The following is a 19105-nucleotide window of genomic DNA, read 5'->3' on the forward strand; positions in this document are numbered from 1 at the left end:
TGAATAATTGACTGTTGACCTAACTTTACTATGATTGATTTATCTTGTGACTGACTGACTGACTGACTGACTGACTGACTGACTGACTGACTGGCTGACTAATTGATTGATTGATTTAGCGGGTGATTAATGAACCGAATGGCGCTCTCTCTCTCTCTCTCTCTCTCTCTCTCTCTCTCTCTCTCTCTCTCTCTCTCTCTCTCTCTCTCTCTCTCTCTCTCTCTCTCTCTCTCTCTCTCTTCTGCCCTTTGTTATTTACTCAATTCTCCTTCACCCGTTATCCTCCTCCACTTCTTTACTCCCCTCCCTCTCCCCTCTCTCTCTCTTCCTCTCCCTCTCCCTCCCACTCCCTCTCACCTTTCTCACCCCTTACCTGCAGACTAATTAAGGACGTGTTAGTTCCTGGCACCTTGCTAATCTCTGGTGCGTACATATATATACTCTCTCTCTCTCTCTCTCTCTCTCTCTCTCTCTCTCTCTCTCTCTCTCTCTCTCTCTCTCTCTCTCTCTCTCTCTCTCTCTCTCTCTCACGATCATAAAGAACAGTAACGGTAAAACGGTAACATTAAATAGAGACAGACAGATGATGCGCATAAATTTCTTTCCTGTGTTTCTTTTGCGCATCTTATTCTCGAGCCCCCGTACCCTCCTCCCGCCCCTTCTCTTCCCCCACCACCACCACCCTCCACACTGTTGATGCCGCTGTTTGGACCAGTGAAGTGTTTGAGGGAGCAGCGGTAGGAGGAGGAGGAGGAGGAGGAATAAAGTGTATATGTGCGTTCCTTTTCCCTTCGTCATTAGTAATACCAGTGACGCAACTTTTGATCTTTAGTTCGTGGAAGATGTTTAGAGAGAGAGAGAGAGAGAGAGAGAGAGAGAGAGAGAGAGAGAGAGAGAGAGAGAGAGAGAGAGAGAGAGGAAATGTTTCTGGTATTGCAGCATTCGTGATGTGAGAAAAGAGGTGCTGGATTTGGTATCACTGTGTTGAAATGAGTGTTGCGTTAGTTATTATTATTATTATTATTATTATTATTATTGTTATTATTATTATTCGTTTGAAGTTGTTTTTGAGATGGGATTTACCACGCTGTGCTCTCTCTCTCTCTCTCTCTCTCTCTCTCTCTCTCTCTCTCTCTCTCTCTCTCTCTCTCTCTCTCTCTCTCTCTCTCTCTCTCTCGTACACGCACTTCATATAAAACGAGAGAGAGAGAGAGAGAGAGAGAGAGAGAGAGAGAGAGAGAGAGAGAGAGAGAGAGAGAGAGAATATGATGCTCGTTTACTGTCCTCCGTTCCTCTCCCACGGTGATGCCCTGTCCCCCTGTGGTCCTCTCCCTGTCCTCCTCCCTCTCCACTGTCCCCCCGGCGCCCCAAGGCTGACCACCAGGTAATTATCGAGGTGTGTTGCTGGTAGTGTCCGTCCTGCTGAGAACAATGAAGACCCCGAGGCTGCGTGGAGGGGCTGTGGGCGGCCGGTGGGAGAGTGGGTAGGTGTCTGTTGGTGGGTGGGTACTGGTGAGTTGTGGGTGGTGGGTTGCTGGCTGTGGGTACTGGTGGATGACTGAAAAACTGGTAGTGGTTGAGGTGGATGGTTGAGTTTGGGATTGAAGTGGATGTGTGAATGGATGGATGGATGGCTGTGATTGATAAACATGTGACTGACTGACTGACTGACTGACTGACAGCCATCACAACTTGACTGCCTGTATGACTGACTGACTGAGTAAACACATACGTATTTGACTAACTAAATAATCTCTTCACTTACTGAATAACTAACTGACTTCCCAGCCACTGAACTGAAAGACGAAATTACTGACCCGCATCTAACTAGCGTGGTTGACTACTGAACTGAATCTGCGTGCCTGTGAGTCACTAACATTTCAAGACCCATGGCTGACTGACTGTGTGACTAAGCGGGTGGTTTTGGCTGACTGGACGAAGTGGCTGAGCGGTCAGATTAATTTATGGCTACCTGGGTGCGTGGCGGATAGGTGGGCGGGGTGGGCGTGGGAGGGCGTGGGGCTGGCAGGTGGGAGGTGGATGAGTAAGTTAGAGTAAGGGAAGGAGGCGAAGGAGAGAATAGTGGAGGAGTAAGCGTCGGAGAAGATAGGGCAAAGAAAGTGACAATGAAACGAAGGATGTTAGTTACCTAGTGTAGGATTGTGATGGGCACGAATGGAGAAAAAAGGATAGGAGGAGAAAATAAAGGATGGGACAAGGATAGAGAGTGGCAGTGGAGGAAAGGATATGGTTTACTTGGGGAATGCGACGAGGAGGAGGAGGAAAAGGAGGACAAGAACAGAGAGGGACCCCGCAACCTAACCTTGGGCACCCCTGACGTCAGCTTCCCTGCGCGCGCCTTCCCTTCAAAATGGCGGGAAGATGTGGACCCTGCTATATGCCTCACGCCCCTTCATGAGTTGCTTTCCTCTTATCCTGCAGAAGGCGGCGAAGGAGGAACAGATGACGAGACAGGGACACACAACACCAACGCTCCTGTCGGTCTTCCCGTGAACATGGCACCCTTCAGGAAACGTTCATTGTTTCCTTGTTTATCGTCCCGTCCCACCTCCTCGTCCCCTCCCGCCACGCGTTTATGTTCATTTGTTGATGTTTATGTGAGAGTTATCGGGTGGCCGCCAGTATTCAGTGCCGCGTCTTGGGGAGGGCGAAGGGATGCTGAGGGGAAGATCGGGGGCAGTGATGGTGTTGGTGGTGGTGTAGCGGGTGGCTCGTGGTGTTGTGTGATATATGTGGTGTCTGCTGGTGCTACAGACCCGTCTTCTGGAGACTGATTGGGTATAAGCGTTCTCTCTCTCTCTCTCTCTCTCTCTCTCTCTCTCTCTCTCTCTCTCTCTCTCTCTCTCTCTCTCTCTCTCTCTCTCTCTCTCATCTGCTTTCTTCTTTTTTTTTTCCAAATCTTAAGTGTGTGTGTGTGTGTGTGTGTGTGTGTGTGTGTGTGTGTGTGTGTGTGTGTGTGTGTGTGTGTGTGTGGTCTTGTCTTCTTGTTCTGATTCTTTTTTTTTTTTTCGTATATAAAAACTATTATTGCTGCTTTTACGATACTAGTACTGCTATCATTCCTTCTCCCTCTTCCTCTTCCTCTTCTCTGGGTGGCGGGGTGGGTGGTAGAGGATTAGTGACGCTGATGGCGGCGGTGTGGTGGTGTTGTCTAACTTTGGTCGTTGCTGTCAGTGGTGTCTGTTATTCGCTGGTGTTGTTTGCATTGCCTGTGTTTGTTTTTAGCGGTGGTGAGCCTCTGCGCTCCTGTTGTTGAAGTGTTGTGATGTGTCGTTGATTTGTTGAGGTTGTGATGTCAGGATGTTATTGCGGCGTGTTGGATGTGTGGTGGTGTGTGTGTGCTGTGGTGTGGCGTTCTGTGTGGCTTGTCAGTGTTGCGTGAGGCAACACACCCAGGGCCCCGCGGCGCCGCTCCGCCCTCTGTAACCCCGCGTGTCCCTGCCGCAGGTGGCACCATGGGCCCCGCCGCGGCGAGATGAGTGCGTGGCCAGCCCGGCCCGCCCGGCCAGCTCCCACGGCCGTGGCGGCCCCGAGGCTCCCCAGGCTCCCCTGCTGGAAGCATGAGCCCCGCGCCGCTGCAGGGCCCCGCCGAGGCCGTCGTCCAGCCTTTCCGACACTCCAAGATGCAAGATGCGTCGGGCGGGCGCCTGAGATGGCCTCATGGCGACGACAAACTCTGACGTGTATCATAAGAAGACTTACAGTGCCATATATAGAGTTTTCAGAGCTGTATAGAAAGATTTATCAAAATATATAAATATATGAATGTGTGTAAACGTGAACGAAGCGGGATGGCGCGCGTGATAGAGGCTGCCTACCTCCTGCTGACGCTGGGCGCCGCCCTCGCCCCGGGCTGGGCCGACAAGCCCACCGACTTCCACAAGGGCAAAAGTAAGTATCTCTGCTTCTATTTTTGTTCCTTTGTAGTGGACAAGTTCAGAGTGAGCCGCCCCGGGAGACGCCAGGAAAGGTAGGTAAGGCAGGCCGCCGCTGTGGTGGCGCGGCGCCCTGCTGTAATCACGTGCTATGATGTGCCCTCAGTATGCCTGGTGGTGAACACGCCTAGCTTGACTCAGCGCTTCGCTGGGGGCGGAGTGCATTCACTAGTTGTGTTTCTCTCAAGCAGTAATTTACCATAATTGTGTGTCACCTCTTCCCGCTCTCTCTCCTTCCCTTCCTTCTCAATTTTCCTTCCCCCAACCCTGTCCTCCTTCATCACCGCCACTACCACCGCTGCCTCCGCCGCCGCCGAAGCCGCGGCGCCACGCTGGCAGCCTCCAGCCTCCGCGGCCTGGAATCGTGTAACCTGACGCTGCTGGCCGCTGCCCCGCCTCGTCCCGCCCCGCCACACCATTGGCCCGCCGCCCCGGCCCCACTGCAGCGCCGCCCTGAGTGGCAGCTGTTCCGGGCTGCTTGATAAGATCGGTTTTCTGTTTGGTCAGATTAATGAGCTGGTCAGCGAGGCGAACCTGTATCCAGTCCCTTTTTTGTTCGCGGCGAATCGTGGCGGCGCTTTGAGCTCCATGCTCACGGCGGCCATTACGCCCCTCGCGTGCTGCTCGCCGCGCCTCTGCGTATGCATTACGCCGTGGCTGTCACCGCCTGGTCCTCCTCCCCCGCTTCCCATCACTGCCTCTCCTGCCCTGCTGACATTTCCTGCAGGCACGTCCGTCCTGCGTGGCGTGGTGATGGTGGTGGTGGCGACGCGATAAAAACCCCGCGCCGGCAAAGGCTGGAGATAGCGAGGCGCAACCCAACCCGGCCACTTGTCGTCACCTGAGCCGCGTTGAGTCAGAAGTCGCTGGGCGGGTGGTGGCGTTGGTGATGGCGATGGTGGTGGTGGTGGCGGGTAGCTCCCCCTCCCTCACCTGGCTATCCCCTCCCTTCGTCTTTCTCCCCATCCACCTTTCGTAATGATGCTCCCTCCCCCCTCCTCCTCCCTCCCCTCGACCACCTCCTCTTTCCTCTCACGTGTCAGGTCAGTTAGTTACTCAGCTTGACTCACAGATCGCATCACAAACTCTTTTTCTATTTTTTTTTAATAACTTCTTTCATGCACATTTTCCTCACTTTTCCCCTTCTATATATTCTTTATTTTTTCGCATTCTCTTCTTTGCGTTCTCTTCTATATGTATTCTCTTATTTACATTCATACTCTTTTATCTTCTACAGCTTAGCAATGCATAACACTTCCCCTTCTTTCTTAATTTCTCTTAGTCGCTAATCCTCTCTCTCTCTCTCTCTCTCTCTCTCTCTCTCTCTCTCTCTCTCTCTCTCTCTCTCTCTCTCTCTCCTCTCTCTCTCTCTCTCTCTCTCTCTCTCTCTCTCTCTCTCTTTAATCCCTTTACGTGTTCCCAAATCCTGTCCCACTGTGTCTTTTTAATTATTCTCTTACTTTCCTCCCCCACTTCTCCACCCACTCTTCTGATTACATTCTCTTTTCCAATCTCCTTCATGATTTCCTTTATCTTTTCCTTTCTCCTTTCAGTTCCTTTCTAACTTACTCCTCTTTCCTCTCTCTCGTCTTTTCCTTTTTTCTTTTAAATTCTTTTCTTACTAAACTCGTTCTGTTTCACCACCTTATTAACATACTTCTTTCTACCTTTTTCCGTATTTTCCTTTTTTTTTTCCTTTTCAGTTATTTTCTAGCTAAACTCTTCCTTTTTTCCTCCCTCGACTTTTTTCCTCTCAACTTCTTTCTAACCACCGCCCTCTTCTCCATCTTTCGCTTTCTCCCTCCAGTACCTTTCTCCAGTGCTTTTCTAACTAAAACCCCTCTTCTTTCTTCCTTCCATCACTTCCTTCCACCTTACAGTGCCTCTCATCTTCCCTCTCTCTCCCTCCACGTGTCTCCACCTCCCAACCCTTTCCTATGTACCGTACCCCTTTTAGCTAACGCCCGCCCTGTCGGCCCCTTCTCCTCCTCCTCCTCCTCCTCCTCCTCCTCCTCCTTGCTCTTTACTCTCCCTCCCAGACCTCGCGTACCCTACCCAGCTAATCTCGACCTCTTCTCTCCCTCCACAGTTTGCATCGGTACCACAGGGCGCATGTCTGTGCCCTCCAACAGAGATCACCACTATCGTAACCTTCGGAATCGGTTCATCAACTGTACTTACGTGGACGGCAACCTGGAGCTGACGTGGCTGCAGGATGAGAACCTGGACCTCTCCTTCCTGCAGTACATCCGTGAGGTGAGTGCGAGAGAGGGTGAATAGTAACGTAACAAAAGAAAGTAAAGGTTGGTGCAAGAACCTGTCAGGTCTACTGTACGCACGGGGCAATCCCTGTATGAAATGGGTCTACCTATTTCCATCAGTCATCCCCATCCGTAAATTTGTCTAGTCTTCTTTCAAAGCTCCGTATTGACTCAGCACTAACATTTTCTGACCTTCCTCCTTCCTTCCCTTCCTCCTTACATATCCACCCACCATATCACCCACACACCAACTCCCTCCCTCCCTAACATACTCACAGGTACATAACTACTTAGTAACATTGATATCACACTCCTCTAATTGTTAAGACTTCTTTTGGCTCTACTCTTTAAGAACTTGCATCTTTAGCGAACATTTCATTTCTACCTTTGTATTTCCCATGGCCAGAGTCCCTTTCCATTAAAAAGATAATAATAATAAACAAATAACCACTTACTAACCTCACTCACCTTCACAACCCAACAGGTGACAGGTTACGTACTCATCTCTCACGTGGACGTCAAGAGAATAGTACTGCCGTCCCTTCAGATCATCCGGGGGCGAACTCTCTTCAAAGTCTCCGTGAACGACAAGAGTTTCGCCCTCCTTGTGACTCTCTCCAAGATGCACACGCTGGAGATGCCTTCGCTGAGAGGTGAGACTTGAGTTTGGCTTACGCGAGACTGAAGGAAGGTGCAGGGGTAAGATAAGAAGTAAAGATGAGTTAGGTATGTTTGGTTAAGGGGATATTTGAAAGTAGATTTTCAAGATCAACACACTGGAGATGTCCGCGCTGTGAGGTACGGCTTTGGGTTTAGGTGACGCGGAATTGAAGAAGGATAGCGGATTAAAATTAAAGATAAAGATGGGTTGGATATGTTTGGTTAGATATTTAAAGGTTGAAGGCTGAAGGAGGGTACAGGAATAAAATGAAAGGGAAAGATGACTTGGGTGAACACAGAAACGAAAGTAAACAAGAGGAGCTGCAAAAATCCCTCGGGCCTACTCGTGGCAGTCCCTGTACAGAACATGCCTACCTGTTTGCAGGATAAAGGATTTTGTGAAGGATACGAAGGAAGTAAAATTAAGGAATGTAAAGAAAGAAAGGGACGAGGAATGAAATATTGTTGTGAAATAACAGAGAGTAAGAAAAGAGATGAATGATGATGATGGTGATGGTGATGGTGATAGGAAAGTGAAGGGACACGACGGAGAAGTGGACTGGAACAGAGAGAGAGAGAGAGAGAGAGAGAGAGAGAGAGAGAGAGAGAGAGAGAGAGAGAGAGAGAGAGGAATGTGAGTGTATCATTTAATGGAGTTCAAATTTTATTCCTCAACAATCTCTTCCTTTAAAAGTTGTAAGTAGGTTGTGTGAAGGTATTGCAGTCATCTTTCTTCTTCTTCTTCTTCTTCTTCTTCTTCTTCTTCTTCTTCTTCCTTCCCTTTATTATTCACGACTTTACATTCATCTAGATATTCACTCGTCTATCAAGTTCTCCATCACTTTCTCCTCTCTCTCTCTCTCTCTCTCTCTCTCTCTCTCTCTCTCTCTCTCTCTCTCTCTCTCTCTCTCTCTCTCTCTCTCTCTCTCTCTCTCCTTCCATCAGCCAATCCATCTATCCATCCATCTACGTCTACGCTCCTATCATCTTCCCCTTCCCTCCATCCCTCTCCTTCTTTCCTCCTTCCCTCTCAGAAATCGTGACAGCCGCCCAGCTTTCACTGTCACGCCCACACTCACGCCCATCTTCTCTAAGCATTGTTCCTCCCTCTTCCTCGCATCTTTTTTTCTTCCCACCTTCGTTCTCCTTGTAGTCTCCACTCACTGTATGTTTGGAGAGAGAGAGAGAGAGAGAGAGAGAGAGAGAGAGAGAGAGAGAGAGAGAGAGAGAGAGAGAGAGAGAGAGAGAATAAATTTTGTTAGAAATCATTTTTTCTAATTCGTAGTAAGTGAACGAAAGGAAACGTCTTTAACAAAAGTAATAGTAATAGTAGTAGTAGTAGTTAGTAGTAGTAGTAGTAGTAGTAGTAGTGCGCAGTTCAGTAATACTAGTAGTAATAACACTTCAGTATTGGTATCAGTATTACGTATTTTTAGTATTGCGTAGTAGTAGTAGTAGTAGTAGTAGTAGTAGTAGTAGTAGTGCACAGTTCAGTAATACTAATAGTAATAACACTTTAGTATTGGTATCAGTATTACGTATTTTTAGTAGTGCGTAGTAGTAGTAGTGCCTAGTAGTAGTAGTAGTAGTAGTAGTAGTAGTAGTAGTAACGTCATTGTTGTCCCCTTCTACCACTTTAACAAATCCTTTCACCCCGAGATTTCCTAGTAGTAAATATAGTAGTAATAGTAGTAGTAGTAGTAGTAACAGCAATAGTACCATCACTGTTATCACCACCACCACCACTACCCTCCCTCTCCACCCGCAGACATCCTTCACGGCAGCGTGGGCGTCATCAACAACTACAATTTGTGCCACATTGAGACCATCGAGTGGAACGAAATCATGACGGACCCTCTGGCGAATTACACTTACATGTACAATTTCTCGGAGCCCCAGCGGACGTGCCAGTGTCATACCTCGTGCCAGAAGGGATGCTGGGGCGCCGGGGAGCACAACTGTCAGAAGTTCAGCAAATTAACGTGCCCGCCGCAGTGTGCTCAGGGGCGCTGCTACGATACAGGGCCGCGGGATTGCTGTCATCTCTTCTGCGCGGGAGGATGCACGGGCCCCACGCAGCGAGACTGTTTGGTGAGTCTATATGAGGGTTTTTCTCTGTTCTTTACTTCTGCTTTCCTTCCTTTGTTTGTTTATTTTCTTGTCTTTTCTTGTCTTTCATTTTATTTTATTTATTTACTTTATTTTTTGTGTGGGACTTATTCTTGTAGTATCTAACATGGTATAAAAAAAATTGCGTGAAAAGGCAGAAAACTTATGTACTATTTTGTCAGTACAGAGACCTGGCGGCAAGTTATCAAGCCCAAGGACCTAAACATTCGCTAGCGTTGTTTAGAATTCACTGTAATTATGTTGCTAAACTTCTCTGGCGTGTAGCGAAGGTTTGGAAAGCCAAGACAACCTAATCAGCTAAACTGGTGCCGTGGAAAAGCAATTAAAGAAACACGAAAACGTTCAGATATCTCCCCCTCCCTCTCCTTGTACCCTCCTCCCATCACTTCCGTATCTCTCATCACTTCCCCGTTCCCTTCTTCTGCCCACCCCGTCACCCCTACTTTCCCATCTGCCCCTACAACTCCTCCCCATTCCCCTCCCCTTTTGTCCACTCAGTTACCCTCATTTTCCCACCCCCCATAACCTTAGCCACTCCCACGATCCACAACCCCAGCTCCGCCACTCTTCAGCTTCCCACGTTTAATTTGTGAATGAAACTAAGTTGATCCTCGTGGGTACTTGTGGAGTGGAATTACTGGTGTGTCCTGCCAGGTGTGGGAGAGAGGCTCATGTGTCTTGCTCTTCACACCTGCCTCCCACACGCCTGCCCACGCACCGCTATCCGGACACTTTACTGTGACAGGTGTTGGGGAGGATAGGAGGGCTGAGAACAGGTGTGGTGATGGGTAGGAGAGCTGGAACAGGTGTGGGGGATTGCAGGAGCGTTGAGGATAACTGTGGGAGAGAGCAGTAGACCTAGAACAGGTGTGGAGGAGAATGGGAGGTTTGGGACAAGTGTGTGAAAGACAGGAGGGGATGGGACATCTGTGTGAGAGGCCTTGGACAGGTGTGGTAGTGGGTATAGAAGGCTCTCTCTCTCTCTCTCTCTCTCTCTCTCTCTCTCTCTCTCTCTCTCTCTCTCTCTCTCTCTCTCTCTCTCTCTCTCTCTCTCTCTCTCTCTCTCTCTCTCTCTCTCTCTCTCTCTCACACCATTCAAACAGGTATATTGATTGAGGAAAAAACAGGTTGAAAGCCAAGCCTTCATTAGTGCCATCCCACACTATAGTAGTGAGGAGAGAAACCATCCTTTCATTGATAACTTGGACCTAGACCCTTTTGTCTGACTTTTATTCCTTCCCACTGGCCTAGATCTAACTGTCCTGTCTTATCACAGTAAATAGATAGAGTCCTCTGACTTCTATTCCCTTCTACTTGTCTACATCTTATTCTCCTGTCTTGTTGCAGTAAATATAAGATCAATACACATAAATACAGAATATGAAGTTAAGGAAATAGATACATAGATGCAAAATAGAGGTAGTAAAGAGTTTACAGATGGTTATGGAGCAAAGTGAAGCACCTCAGACTGCTTTGTGATTAAGGAATAATGTGGCAAAGATCACAACTCACAGCTCCTTCTCCCCCCACAGGCATGCAGGAACTTCTATGATGATGGGGAGTGCAAGCTGGAGTGCCCCCTGATGCAGCGCTACAACCCCATCACCTATTCCTGGGAGGCCAACCCCAAGGGGAAGTATGCATACGGTGCAACATGTGTTAAGGACTGCCCTGAGCACCTGCTGAAGGACAATGGGGCATGTGTGCGGTCTTGCCCCAAGGGGAAGAAGGCAGTGGACGGGGAGTGTGTGCCCTGCAACGGCCCGTGCCCCAAGACCTGCCCTGGGCCAGAAGTCATCCACTCTGGCAACATTGATGACTTCAAGGGCTGCACCATCCTGGATGGCTGGCTCACCATCATGGACCACTCCTTTGACGGCTACCAGCATGTCTACCCCAACTACACCTTCGGGGCCAAGTACTCCCGCATGCACCCGTCCAAGCTGGAAATGCTCAGCACCCTCAAGGAGGTCACAGCTTACATCAACATCCAGGCCAACCATCCTGACTTCACCAACCTCAACTTCCTGAGGAACCTGGAGTACATCGGTGGCCGGGAGACCATGGAGTTTTCGTCGCTGTACATCATCAAGACCTCCCTCAAGAGCCTCAACCTGCGCTCCCTCAAGAGGATTCGCTCTGGGAAAGTTTACATCCTAGAGAACAAAGATCTCTGTTTCGTGGACAAGATTAATTGGAAGAAATTCATTGACACGGATGACAACTCCAAGACAAGCCCCATGACGCTGCTGGAGAACAATGCCAACAGTGAACAGTGTGTGGCAGAGAGGCTGGTGTGCCACACTGAGTGCAGCGACGAGGGCTGCTGGGGCCCAGGAGACAATGAGTGCCTCTCCTGCAGGAACTTCAAGCTTGGCAATCGCTGCACCAACAACTGCAACTTGGCGGGGACCTACCAGATGGGCCCTAAGACCTGCGGCTTCTGTCACAAGGAGTGCGCCTCCTCCTGTCAGGGCCCGGAGTCACGGCACTGTGACCGCTGCAAGAACGTGAAGGATGGCCCCTACTGCCTGGACAAGTGCCCTGACACCAAGTACAATGACAATGGGGAGTGCAAGTCTTGTCACGAGAACTGCATTAAGGGGTGCCGAGGGCCAAAGAACACCTTGGGGCCACAGGGGTGTAACACCTGTGCCATGGCAGTAATTGATGAGGACCTGAGGGTGAAGCATTGCCTGCCAGAGAATTCCACCTGCCCCACCGGCTACTTCTCGGAGTGGGTGGTACAGCAGGAGACTGGCGACCTGAGTCTGCTGGCTGGCAAGACCATCTGCCGCCGTTGCCACCCACGCTGCAAGAACTGCACCTCCTATGGCTTCCACATTAGTGTGTGCCACGAGTGTGTTCGCTACCGCCGAGGGGAGCACTGCGAGGACGAGTGCCCGCAGGACCACTACGCTGATGACAAGCTGCACGAATGCTTCAAGGTAAACACCTGGACTGTTTTTCAAGACACTCCTCAAGTTTTGGACAACCTTTTTTTGCTACACACTCTGGGGACTGGCACCTTCTGTGGGTCTTTTTTTTTTTTTTTTTTTACCTTTTTGTTGTAGGCCAGAATTCCTAATCACATTAAAAAGTCTGTGAAAATAATAAGTTCTCAGAAATTAACCAGGAGCATCACTGACTATTGTAGCTAGAGCCATTCATTTAAGCAGCCTAAAAATTGCCAAGCTTGGTGGAGTTTGTCAACAATGCAGGACAGAATATTAACAATTCGAGATACACAATCTCTAACTCTTTTCTCCCTTACCAGTGTTCCTCAGAGTGCTCTAATGGCTGCTCTGGCCCTCTGGAGTCTCAGTGCAAGACTTGCCGTAACTACAGGATCTATGTGGAGGGAAAACCCGGCATGAACAACACCAAGTTCAACTGCACCGCCACATGTCCCAATGAGCTACCTTACAAGATTTTCCCTGAGGATGCCTCAGATCCGTACTGTGGCAAGGACCCCTTCCCCCTCTCTCTGTGAGTCCCTGGCTGGCATGTTCCTCTCACCCCATGCTGTCTACCTATTCTGTCCACCTCCCCAATGCAAGAGTTAACCAGTATTCTCAATCTATCATCACTGTTCTGTTCAGCGTTCAGCTTCCTAATGCAAGATTTAATTAGTATTGTCAATTTTTGTCACTATTCTATCCATTTCCCTAATGCAAGAGTTAACCAATATTCTAAATCTATCATTGCTCTTCTGTTCACTTCCCTAATGTAAGACTTAACTAGTATCCTCAATCTTTGTCACTGTTCTGTTCACTATTCTAATGCAGGAGTTAACCAGTATTCTCAATCTATCAATACTATTAGTGGTAAACTCTGGAATTCCCAACCAACCTCTGCATTTCCTCCTGCCTTTAACTTGAACTGTTTCAAGGGGAAGGTTAGAAGACACTTAACAAATTTTGGGCGATCATTTTCAGATTGTACTCTCGGGACTGACACCTTCAGTGAGTTTTTTCCCCTAGATGAAAACCCCTCATATATCTAACAAAAAAATGGCTTCTGTAAATGAGATGCAGATTCAGTTAATTATTGCAATCATTCACAAGCACTATCAGATGCTTTGAGAAATAGATATGAGTAATAGAGACACTCAAACATCCCTCCTTAATTTGGCAGAGATGATGAGAGTGTGCCAGCCATCCTGGGCGGCACGCTGGGCTGTGTCTTCCTGCTGTGCACCTTCCTGGCCGTCTTCTGTTACCTGTGGTGGCAACGCAACAAGACCAAGGCAGCAGCTCTCAAAATGACCATGACCATGATGCCATACGATGACCACGAGCCACTCAAGCCCACCAACATCAAGCCCAATCTAGCCAAGCTGCGTATTGTCAAGGAGGCTGAGTTGCGAAAGGGTGGCATCCTGGGCTATGGTGCCTTTGGGACGGTGTACAAGGGGGTGTGGGTGCCGGAGGGGGAGAACGTTAAGATTCCTGTGGCCATCAAGGTCCTCCGGGAAGGTAAGATTGATGAGTTGACTTGCTAGTTACCTGTTTTAAAGTTACATAAGAAAATAAGGGTTGGTGCAAAAAGCCATTAGATCTACACTTGGCAGTCCCTGTATGAAACTTGCCTACCTATATTCATCTATCAACTTCATGCATGAATTTGTGTAATATTCTTTTAAAGCTATTAATAACATAATAATATAAGAATATAATGGAAGTTGCAAGCAGCAACCCTTGTATGAAGCATGCCTGTCTGTTTCCACCTAACATTCTCATCCATTTATTTATCTAATCTTCTCTTAAAGCCCCTTAATGACTCACTATTAATAACCTGATTACTGAATCCATTCCATTCATCTGTCACTCTGTTTAAGAACCACTTTATAAATTCCATTCATCTACCACTTTATTTGAAGACAAGTTCCTTCCTATCTCATTTTTAAATCTAACTTAATCAAGCTTCTTCAAGCCATTACCTCATTAAATTAATCTATCCTGCCAAACACTACTGCAAACACAAATTCACCCAGCTTTCCCCCGGCAGGCACAGGAACTAACGTGAACAAGGAGATCCTAGAGGAGGCATACATCATGGCCTCAGTGGACCACCCCAACCTGCTGCAGCTGCTGGCAGTGTGCATGACAACCCAGATCATGCTGGTGACACAACTCATGCCCCTTGGCTGCCTCCTCGACTACGTGCGCAACAACAAGGACAAGGTGAGCCACTGGCAGAGGCTTATGTGCTGCATCTGCTTTATTTTTAGTGATGAAGTAAGAGTTTAATTTTATAGATCGAAATATACTTGGATATAGTGTGGGGGTTATTTAATTTCTTATTACTCATTTGTTTTAATCAATTGGAGTGATAAAGTAAGATTTTTAATTTTATGTTTGTGAATGTTTATCAGTTATAGAATAAAAGTCATTTTGAAGTAGTGTAGAAGTAATTTTTTCATAATTTCATCTCGTTGCTCATTTCTTTGATTGATAAAGTCAGATTTTAATTTTTTGTCAATTTGTTTTTATTAGTCATGGAAAAAAAGTAATTTCATCTGTTGTTCATTTGCTTTCATTCATCAGAGCAATAAAATCAGATTGTAATGTCTTGGTAAATTTTTCACCACTCACAGAACAAAAGTCACTGAGATGTAGTGGACTTAGTTAATATGTAGCCTCTTGTTGTTGTACTTCATCATAGGTTTATTGAAAGTTATCTTAACTTATACATGGAAGAATACAGTTTTGTTGTTAAAGGCAAGTTTTGGTAATTATAGTTGCTTCTTTAATTGTAGTAACACAGCAAATTATCTTTTACTGCTTACTCATGGCTGCAGAAACTTCTTTAAGGTCTGTATATAATCTTCTACCTTTCCAGTAATGCTACAGGGAGAGAGAAAAAAATCAGAATAATGAAATACATTAAATTTACATCACACTCACTGCCTTTCCAATATTGCTGCAGGGAGAGAGAAAAAAAATGAACTACAGAAACTTTACACCAACTTAACAGGTCACAAAATTCATATCCAGGAGAGATTTCACTCCCACATAACACGTATAGCATCTTACATCTCAGCTCCATACGTGAATTTCAGTGGAGCTTTTTTCTCCGTCAGAATAGTTCCTCACATGTAAAGCTCACAAACTTCCACTTTACTTCCTCATAATATATAGCATCTTATTGTCTTGACTCCATAAGGGAATTTCAGTGGAGCTTTTTCTTATTTCCCTTCCATCAGAATAGTTCCTCACACTAGCAGGCAGCTCACAAACTTCCCCTTCACTTCCTCATAATCCATATGACATCTTACTGTCTTGGCACCATAAGTGAGTTTCAGTAGATGCCTACTAACTCCTCCACTTCCCTCCTTCAGATCGGATCAAAGCCTCTGCTGAACTGGTGCACGCAGATCGCCCGAGGAATGGCTTACTTGGAGGGCCGACGGCTCGTGCACAGGGACCTGGCTGCTCGTAATGTCCTTGTCCAGACTCCCAACTGTGTCAAGATCACTGACTTTGGGTTAGCCAAGCTGCTCGACTACAACGAGGAGGAGTACAAGGCTGCTGGGGGGAAGATGCCCATTAAGTGGCTTGCCTTGGAGTGTATTCAGCACAGGATCTTCACCCACAAGTCTGACGTTTGGGCCTTTGGTGAGTGTGTGTGTGTGTGTGTGTGTGTGTGATGAAAAGAGAATGAGTATGTGTGTTATGTAAGATGTTTTGGTGTGGTGTGTGTTTGTTGGAAGAAAAGTGTGTATATATGATGTAAAATTAATTATTCAATACATTGATGGCACAAAAGTGGTGATAGACAAAAACATTCCTACTAATTAAACCAACCTATTTTTTCACTTTTTGTATCCCTTACCAGCCCCTCTACATATAAAAAAGAAAAAGAGAGAGAAATAAAATGTCATTTATAATGTATCTACTGTAAGTGATGAATATTCAGTATGTATCATTAGTCTCATGCATCATTATCCCTCACACATCATGACCCCTTACACCCTTTTCTCCCTGCAGGTGTCACTGTGTGGGAGCTGCTGACATATGGTGGCCGGCCATATGAGGACATTCCAGCACGTGAGGTGCCAGACTTGCTGGAGAAGGGGGAGCGTCTACCTCAGCCAGCCATCTGCACCATCGATGTGTACATGCTGATGATACGCTGCTGGATGCTGGACGCTGAGAGCCGGCCAAGTTTCAGGGAGCTGGCAGAGGAGTTTGCTAAGATGGCGCGAGACCCTGGCCGCTTCCTGGTGATCCCTGGTGACAAGCTGATGCGGCTGCCTTCCTACACACCCCAGGATGAAAGGGAGTTGATCCGGTCGCTGTCCTCAGCCATTGAAGGAGATGGTGTGGTGATGGCAGCCGAGGAGTACCTGCAGCCTAAGTATGGCGGCGTTTTAGGCGTTAGTGGCACCACCACCACCACCACCTCCTCCACATCCACCTCAGACCCCACTACCCCTGTCAAGAAGACTCCAGAGGGCTACAACATGGCTGCTGGGGCTGAGTATATATCTGGGCGTGCCGAGTCGCCTCAGAATCGGCAGAACCTTCAGAGGGAGAGGAAGTATGCGCACCTAGAGGCAGGGGCTACGGGGTCTCCTGGTAAGAGGCCACGTGGGGACTCGCTCACCTCCCGCTACTGCTCTGACCCTCTCAAGATGCTAGGTAAAGGTGTGTCTCTTGTGCACCGTGATCCTTCTGCTGCACCCTACTACCCCACCACCCCATTACCTCACCACCCCCACTAGCCCACTACCCAACTATCACTACCTGCTCTGCCCCACACCCCAGACTGCTCCCGTGCACACCTTTACCTGTTAATGTAGCTTGCACACACCTTTCAGTGCTGTAATGTTGCACCATGTCTTGCCCTACTGTACCTGTGCACTTGTATGTACTGTACCTCCCTCACTGCACAACTACCTCCCTGCACTTGTATTTAATGTAGCAGTACCACTGTATCACTGCACCACACCAGCACCCATAGCCTAGTGTTGCCTGCTGCCAGTCTGCCTGTGCATCACTCACTCACTGTTCATGCATTGCTCACACTCATCCCAGGAAGTTCACTTCTGCATTTTGATTTTAATCTGTGAGTTTTATTTGAGTTTATGAATAGTTAATTTAGCACTTGTAAGAGTTTGATTTTTCATAACAAGCTGGAAACGCACAAAAAGTCTCATTCACAGTGTTAGTATGTTTCAAAACATTTCTTCTATATTGGATAACGTTTTACTGAAATCTATTAGGACTGGCACTTTTAATGGGCCTATTTTTTTTATAACTTCTTGTTGCCCAAGGCCATTGTCCCCACATAAAAATACATATTAATTCAGAAAATACCATGTTTGATCTCAGAATTAACCTGATTACAGGCCAAGTCCAGAAAAGTTCATGTAGTCTATTTTCCCTTTAGTTAAGTGTTACAATCCCATGATTGTGCTTGAATTGCATCTTGGAAATAACCTGGTTTGAAGTGTTTAACTATTTCCCTGAAAAAACTAATTTAGGAAAAGTTGCATGCTGCAGATCTGAATGTTTGATGCAAAGTTTGGCAGTAAAATGTATGTACCTTGCTAAATAAATTTTCCAAGGAGCAAATTCCATGAAAACTTGTTGGTGAATAATGCTCAGTGGTCAGTTTACCATCAGAGAATCATAAAAATTACATGTAAATACCCCTCCCTCTCTCCCTTTCACCTTTATCCTCCCTCTCTCTCCTTCCCTCCTTACCCCTTCCCTCCCTCCTTGCCACCCTTTCCTCCCCTTATGTTCATATCACCACAGTAAGATGGCAGAGGTAGCCGACACTCCTCACCATTCATCATTCATCATTCCTTCACAGATGTGGGTGAGGATGACTGCTTTGTTGGTCCACCACCCTCAGCTCCTGGCTACGGGTGGGTAGGCGACCTGAGGCTGGATCTCCCTGTGGACGAGGATGATTATCTCATGCCATCGCCGCAGCCCTCAGGCCTGGCCACTGTGGGGCCATCACACCAGCACTACATGGACCTGATGGCTGATGCTCCAGGTAAAGCCAGGCATGCAGTGTTTTGTTTCATGGTCTCAGGAGTTTTGTTTCAGGAGCAATTTATATGAAGTTTGTGTTGCTGTGAAAGTATGTGGCCTACTGTGCTGTACCTAAGCTCCTGGTGTGTAGCAAGGTGGTCTACAAGACTGTCCTTTCCACTGGGGACTGATGGGGCTAAGAGTGTGAATGATGTGTGAGTGAGTGTGTGGTGCTCAGTCTGGGACACCCAGTTTGGGATTGCCAGTGTGGTGCATAGGTAGATTGGTAGATGTATTGTATTACTTATGTGATGTGATATGTTAGCAATGTCATGATGGCAGTATTGGTTGATAAAAAAAGAGAATTTTCACCTATTGATTGTTAAAATAAATTGAAAACAAACAAGGCTTCACCTGAGTTTTAATTCTTCACTTATGCATTATGTAGTTCTTGCTTATCTGTATGTGATCAACAGACATTCTATGTTTTGTGGATATAATTAAATTTGCATTGTTTGGCAGATGGGCGGCGAGGTGAACCAAGCCGGGGAGGTAGCAAGGGGCCTAGCAACAATGGCGTGGCAGGTCAGCAGTGGGTGGGCATGGACAACCCAGAGTACCACATGATGAACGCCCGTGCCCAGATGTATGCTGGCCGGCGCCTCCACCCACAGCAGACTGTGGGTGTGCCAGTGCTGGACGCAGCTGGGCGGTATGGGGGCTATGGCAACGGCCTCCCCCAGCCCCAGCACCTTCCCCCGGGCCATTGCCTCCCCTCGCCCTCCCAGGAGATGCCCCATGAATACTACAATGAACTCTCGTCACACGTCCCATGCGCTGCCGCCTCCAGTCGAAGTGAGACCACCGTGTGAGGCCCAGTGGTGCCCTATGCCATGTGTGTATGTGTCTGTGTGAACGCTGCCACTCTGTGCCTTGCAGAAGTGCCTCAGGACATTTGTTGAACTGCACTACTTTACTTGTTTTAATGCCAGGAATGGACTAAAGGCAGACCTGAGTGCTGGGACATAGGGAGTACATTAGGGGCCAGTGCAGTGTTCAGTGATGTATTGGTGACCCAGCTCCCCAGCATTGTGGTGAACAAGCA

At 47.6% G+C, this 19105-nt stretch overlaps 1 protein-coding gene across 3 annotated transcripts in view; it reads left to right on the forward strand.

Moving 5' to 3' along the window:
- Window positions 1-19105, forward strand: part of LOC135110434 (epidermal growth factor receptor-like) — a 67953-nt gene extending 48848 nt beyond the window's left edge. The window contains exons 2-13 of one of the 3 annotated variants that reach the window (XM_064022776.1): window positions 3469-3912; window positions 6046-6212; window positions 6702-6870; window positions 8646-8968; window positions 10540-11955; window positions 12285-12496; window positions 13145-13485; window positions 14018-14193; window positions 15351-15627; window positions 16000-16590; window positions 17834-18022; window positions 18523-19105. In XM_064022776.1, the coding sequence (XP_063878846.1) occupies window positions 3783-3912; window positions 6046-6212; window positions 6702-6870; window positions 8646-8968; window positions 10540-11955; window positions 12285-12496; window positions 13145-13485; window positions 14018-14193; window positions 15351-15627; window positions 16000-16590; window positions 17834-18022; window positions 18523-18872 (4341 nt within the window). In that variant the 5' untranslated portion in view covers window positions 3469-3782 and the 3' untranslated portion in view covers window positions 18873-19105. Of the gene's footprint in view, window positions 1-3468; window positions 3913-6045; window positions 6213-6701; window positions 6871-8645; window positions 8969-10539; window positions 11956-12284; window positions 12497-13144; window positions 13486-14017; window positions 14194-15350; window positions 15628-15999; window positions 16660-17833; window positions 18023-18522 lie in introns of all 3 variants that reach the window. The other 2 variants (XM_064022774.1, XM_064022775.1) reach the window with 2 other exon arrangements.

This window comes from Scylla paramamosain, chromosome 20, assembly GCF_035594125.1.
Source record: "Scylla paramamosain isolate STU-SP2022 chromosome 20, ASM3559412v1, whole genome shotgun sequence".
Taxonomy (NCBI): domain Eukaryota; kingdom Metazoa; phylum Arthropoda; class Malacostraca; order Decapoda; family Portunidae; genus Scylla; species Scylla paramamosain.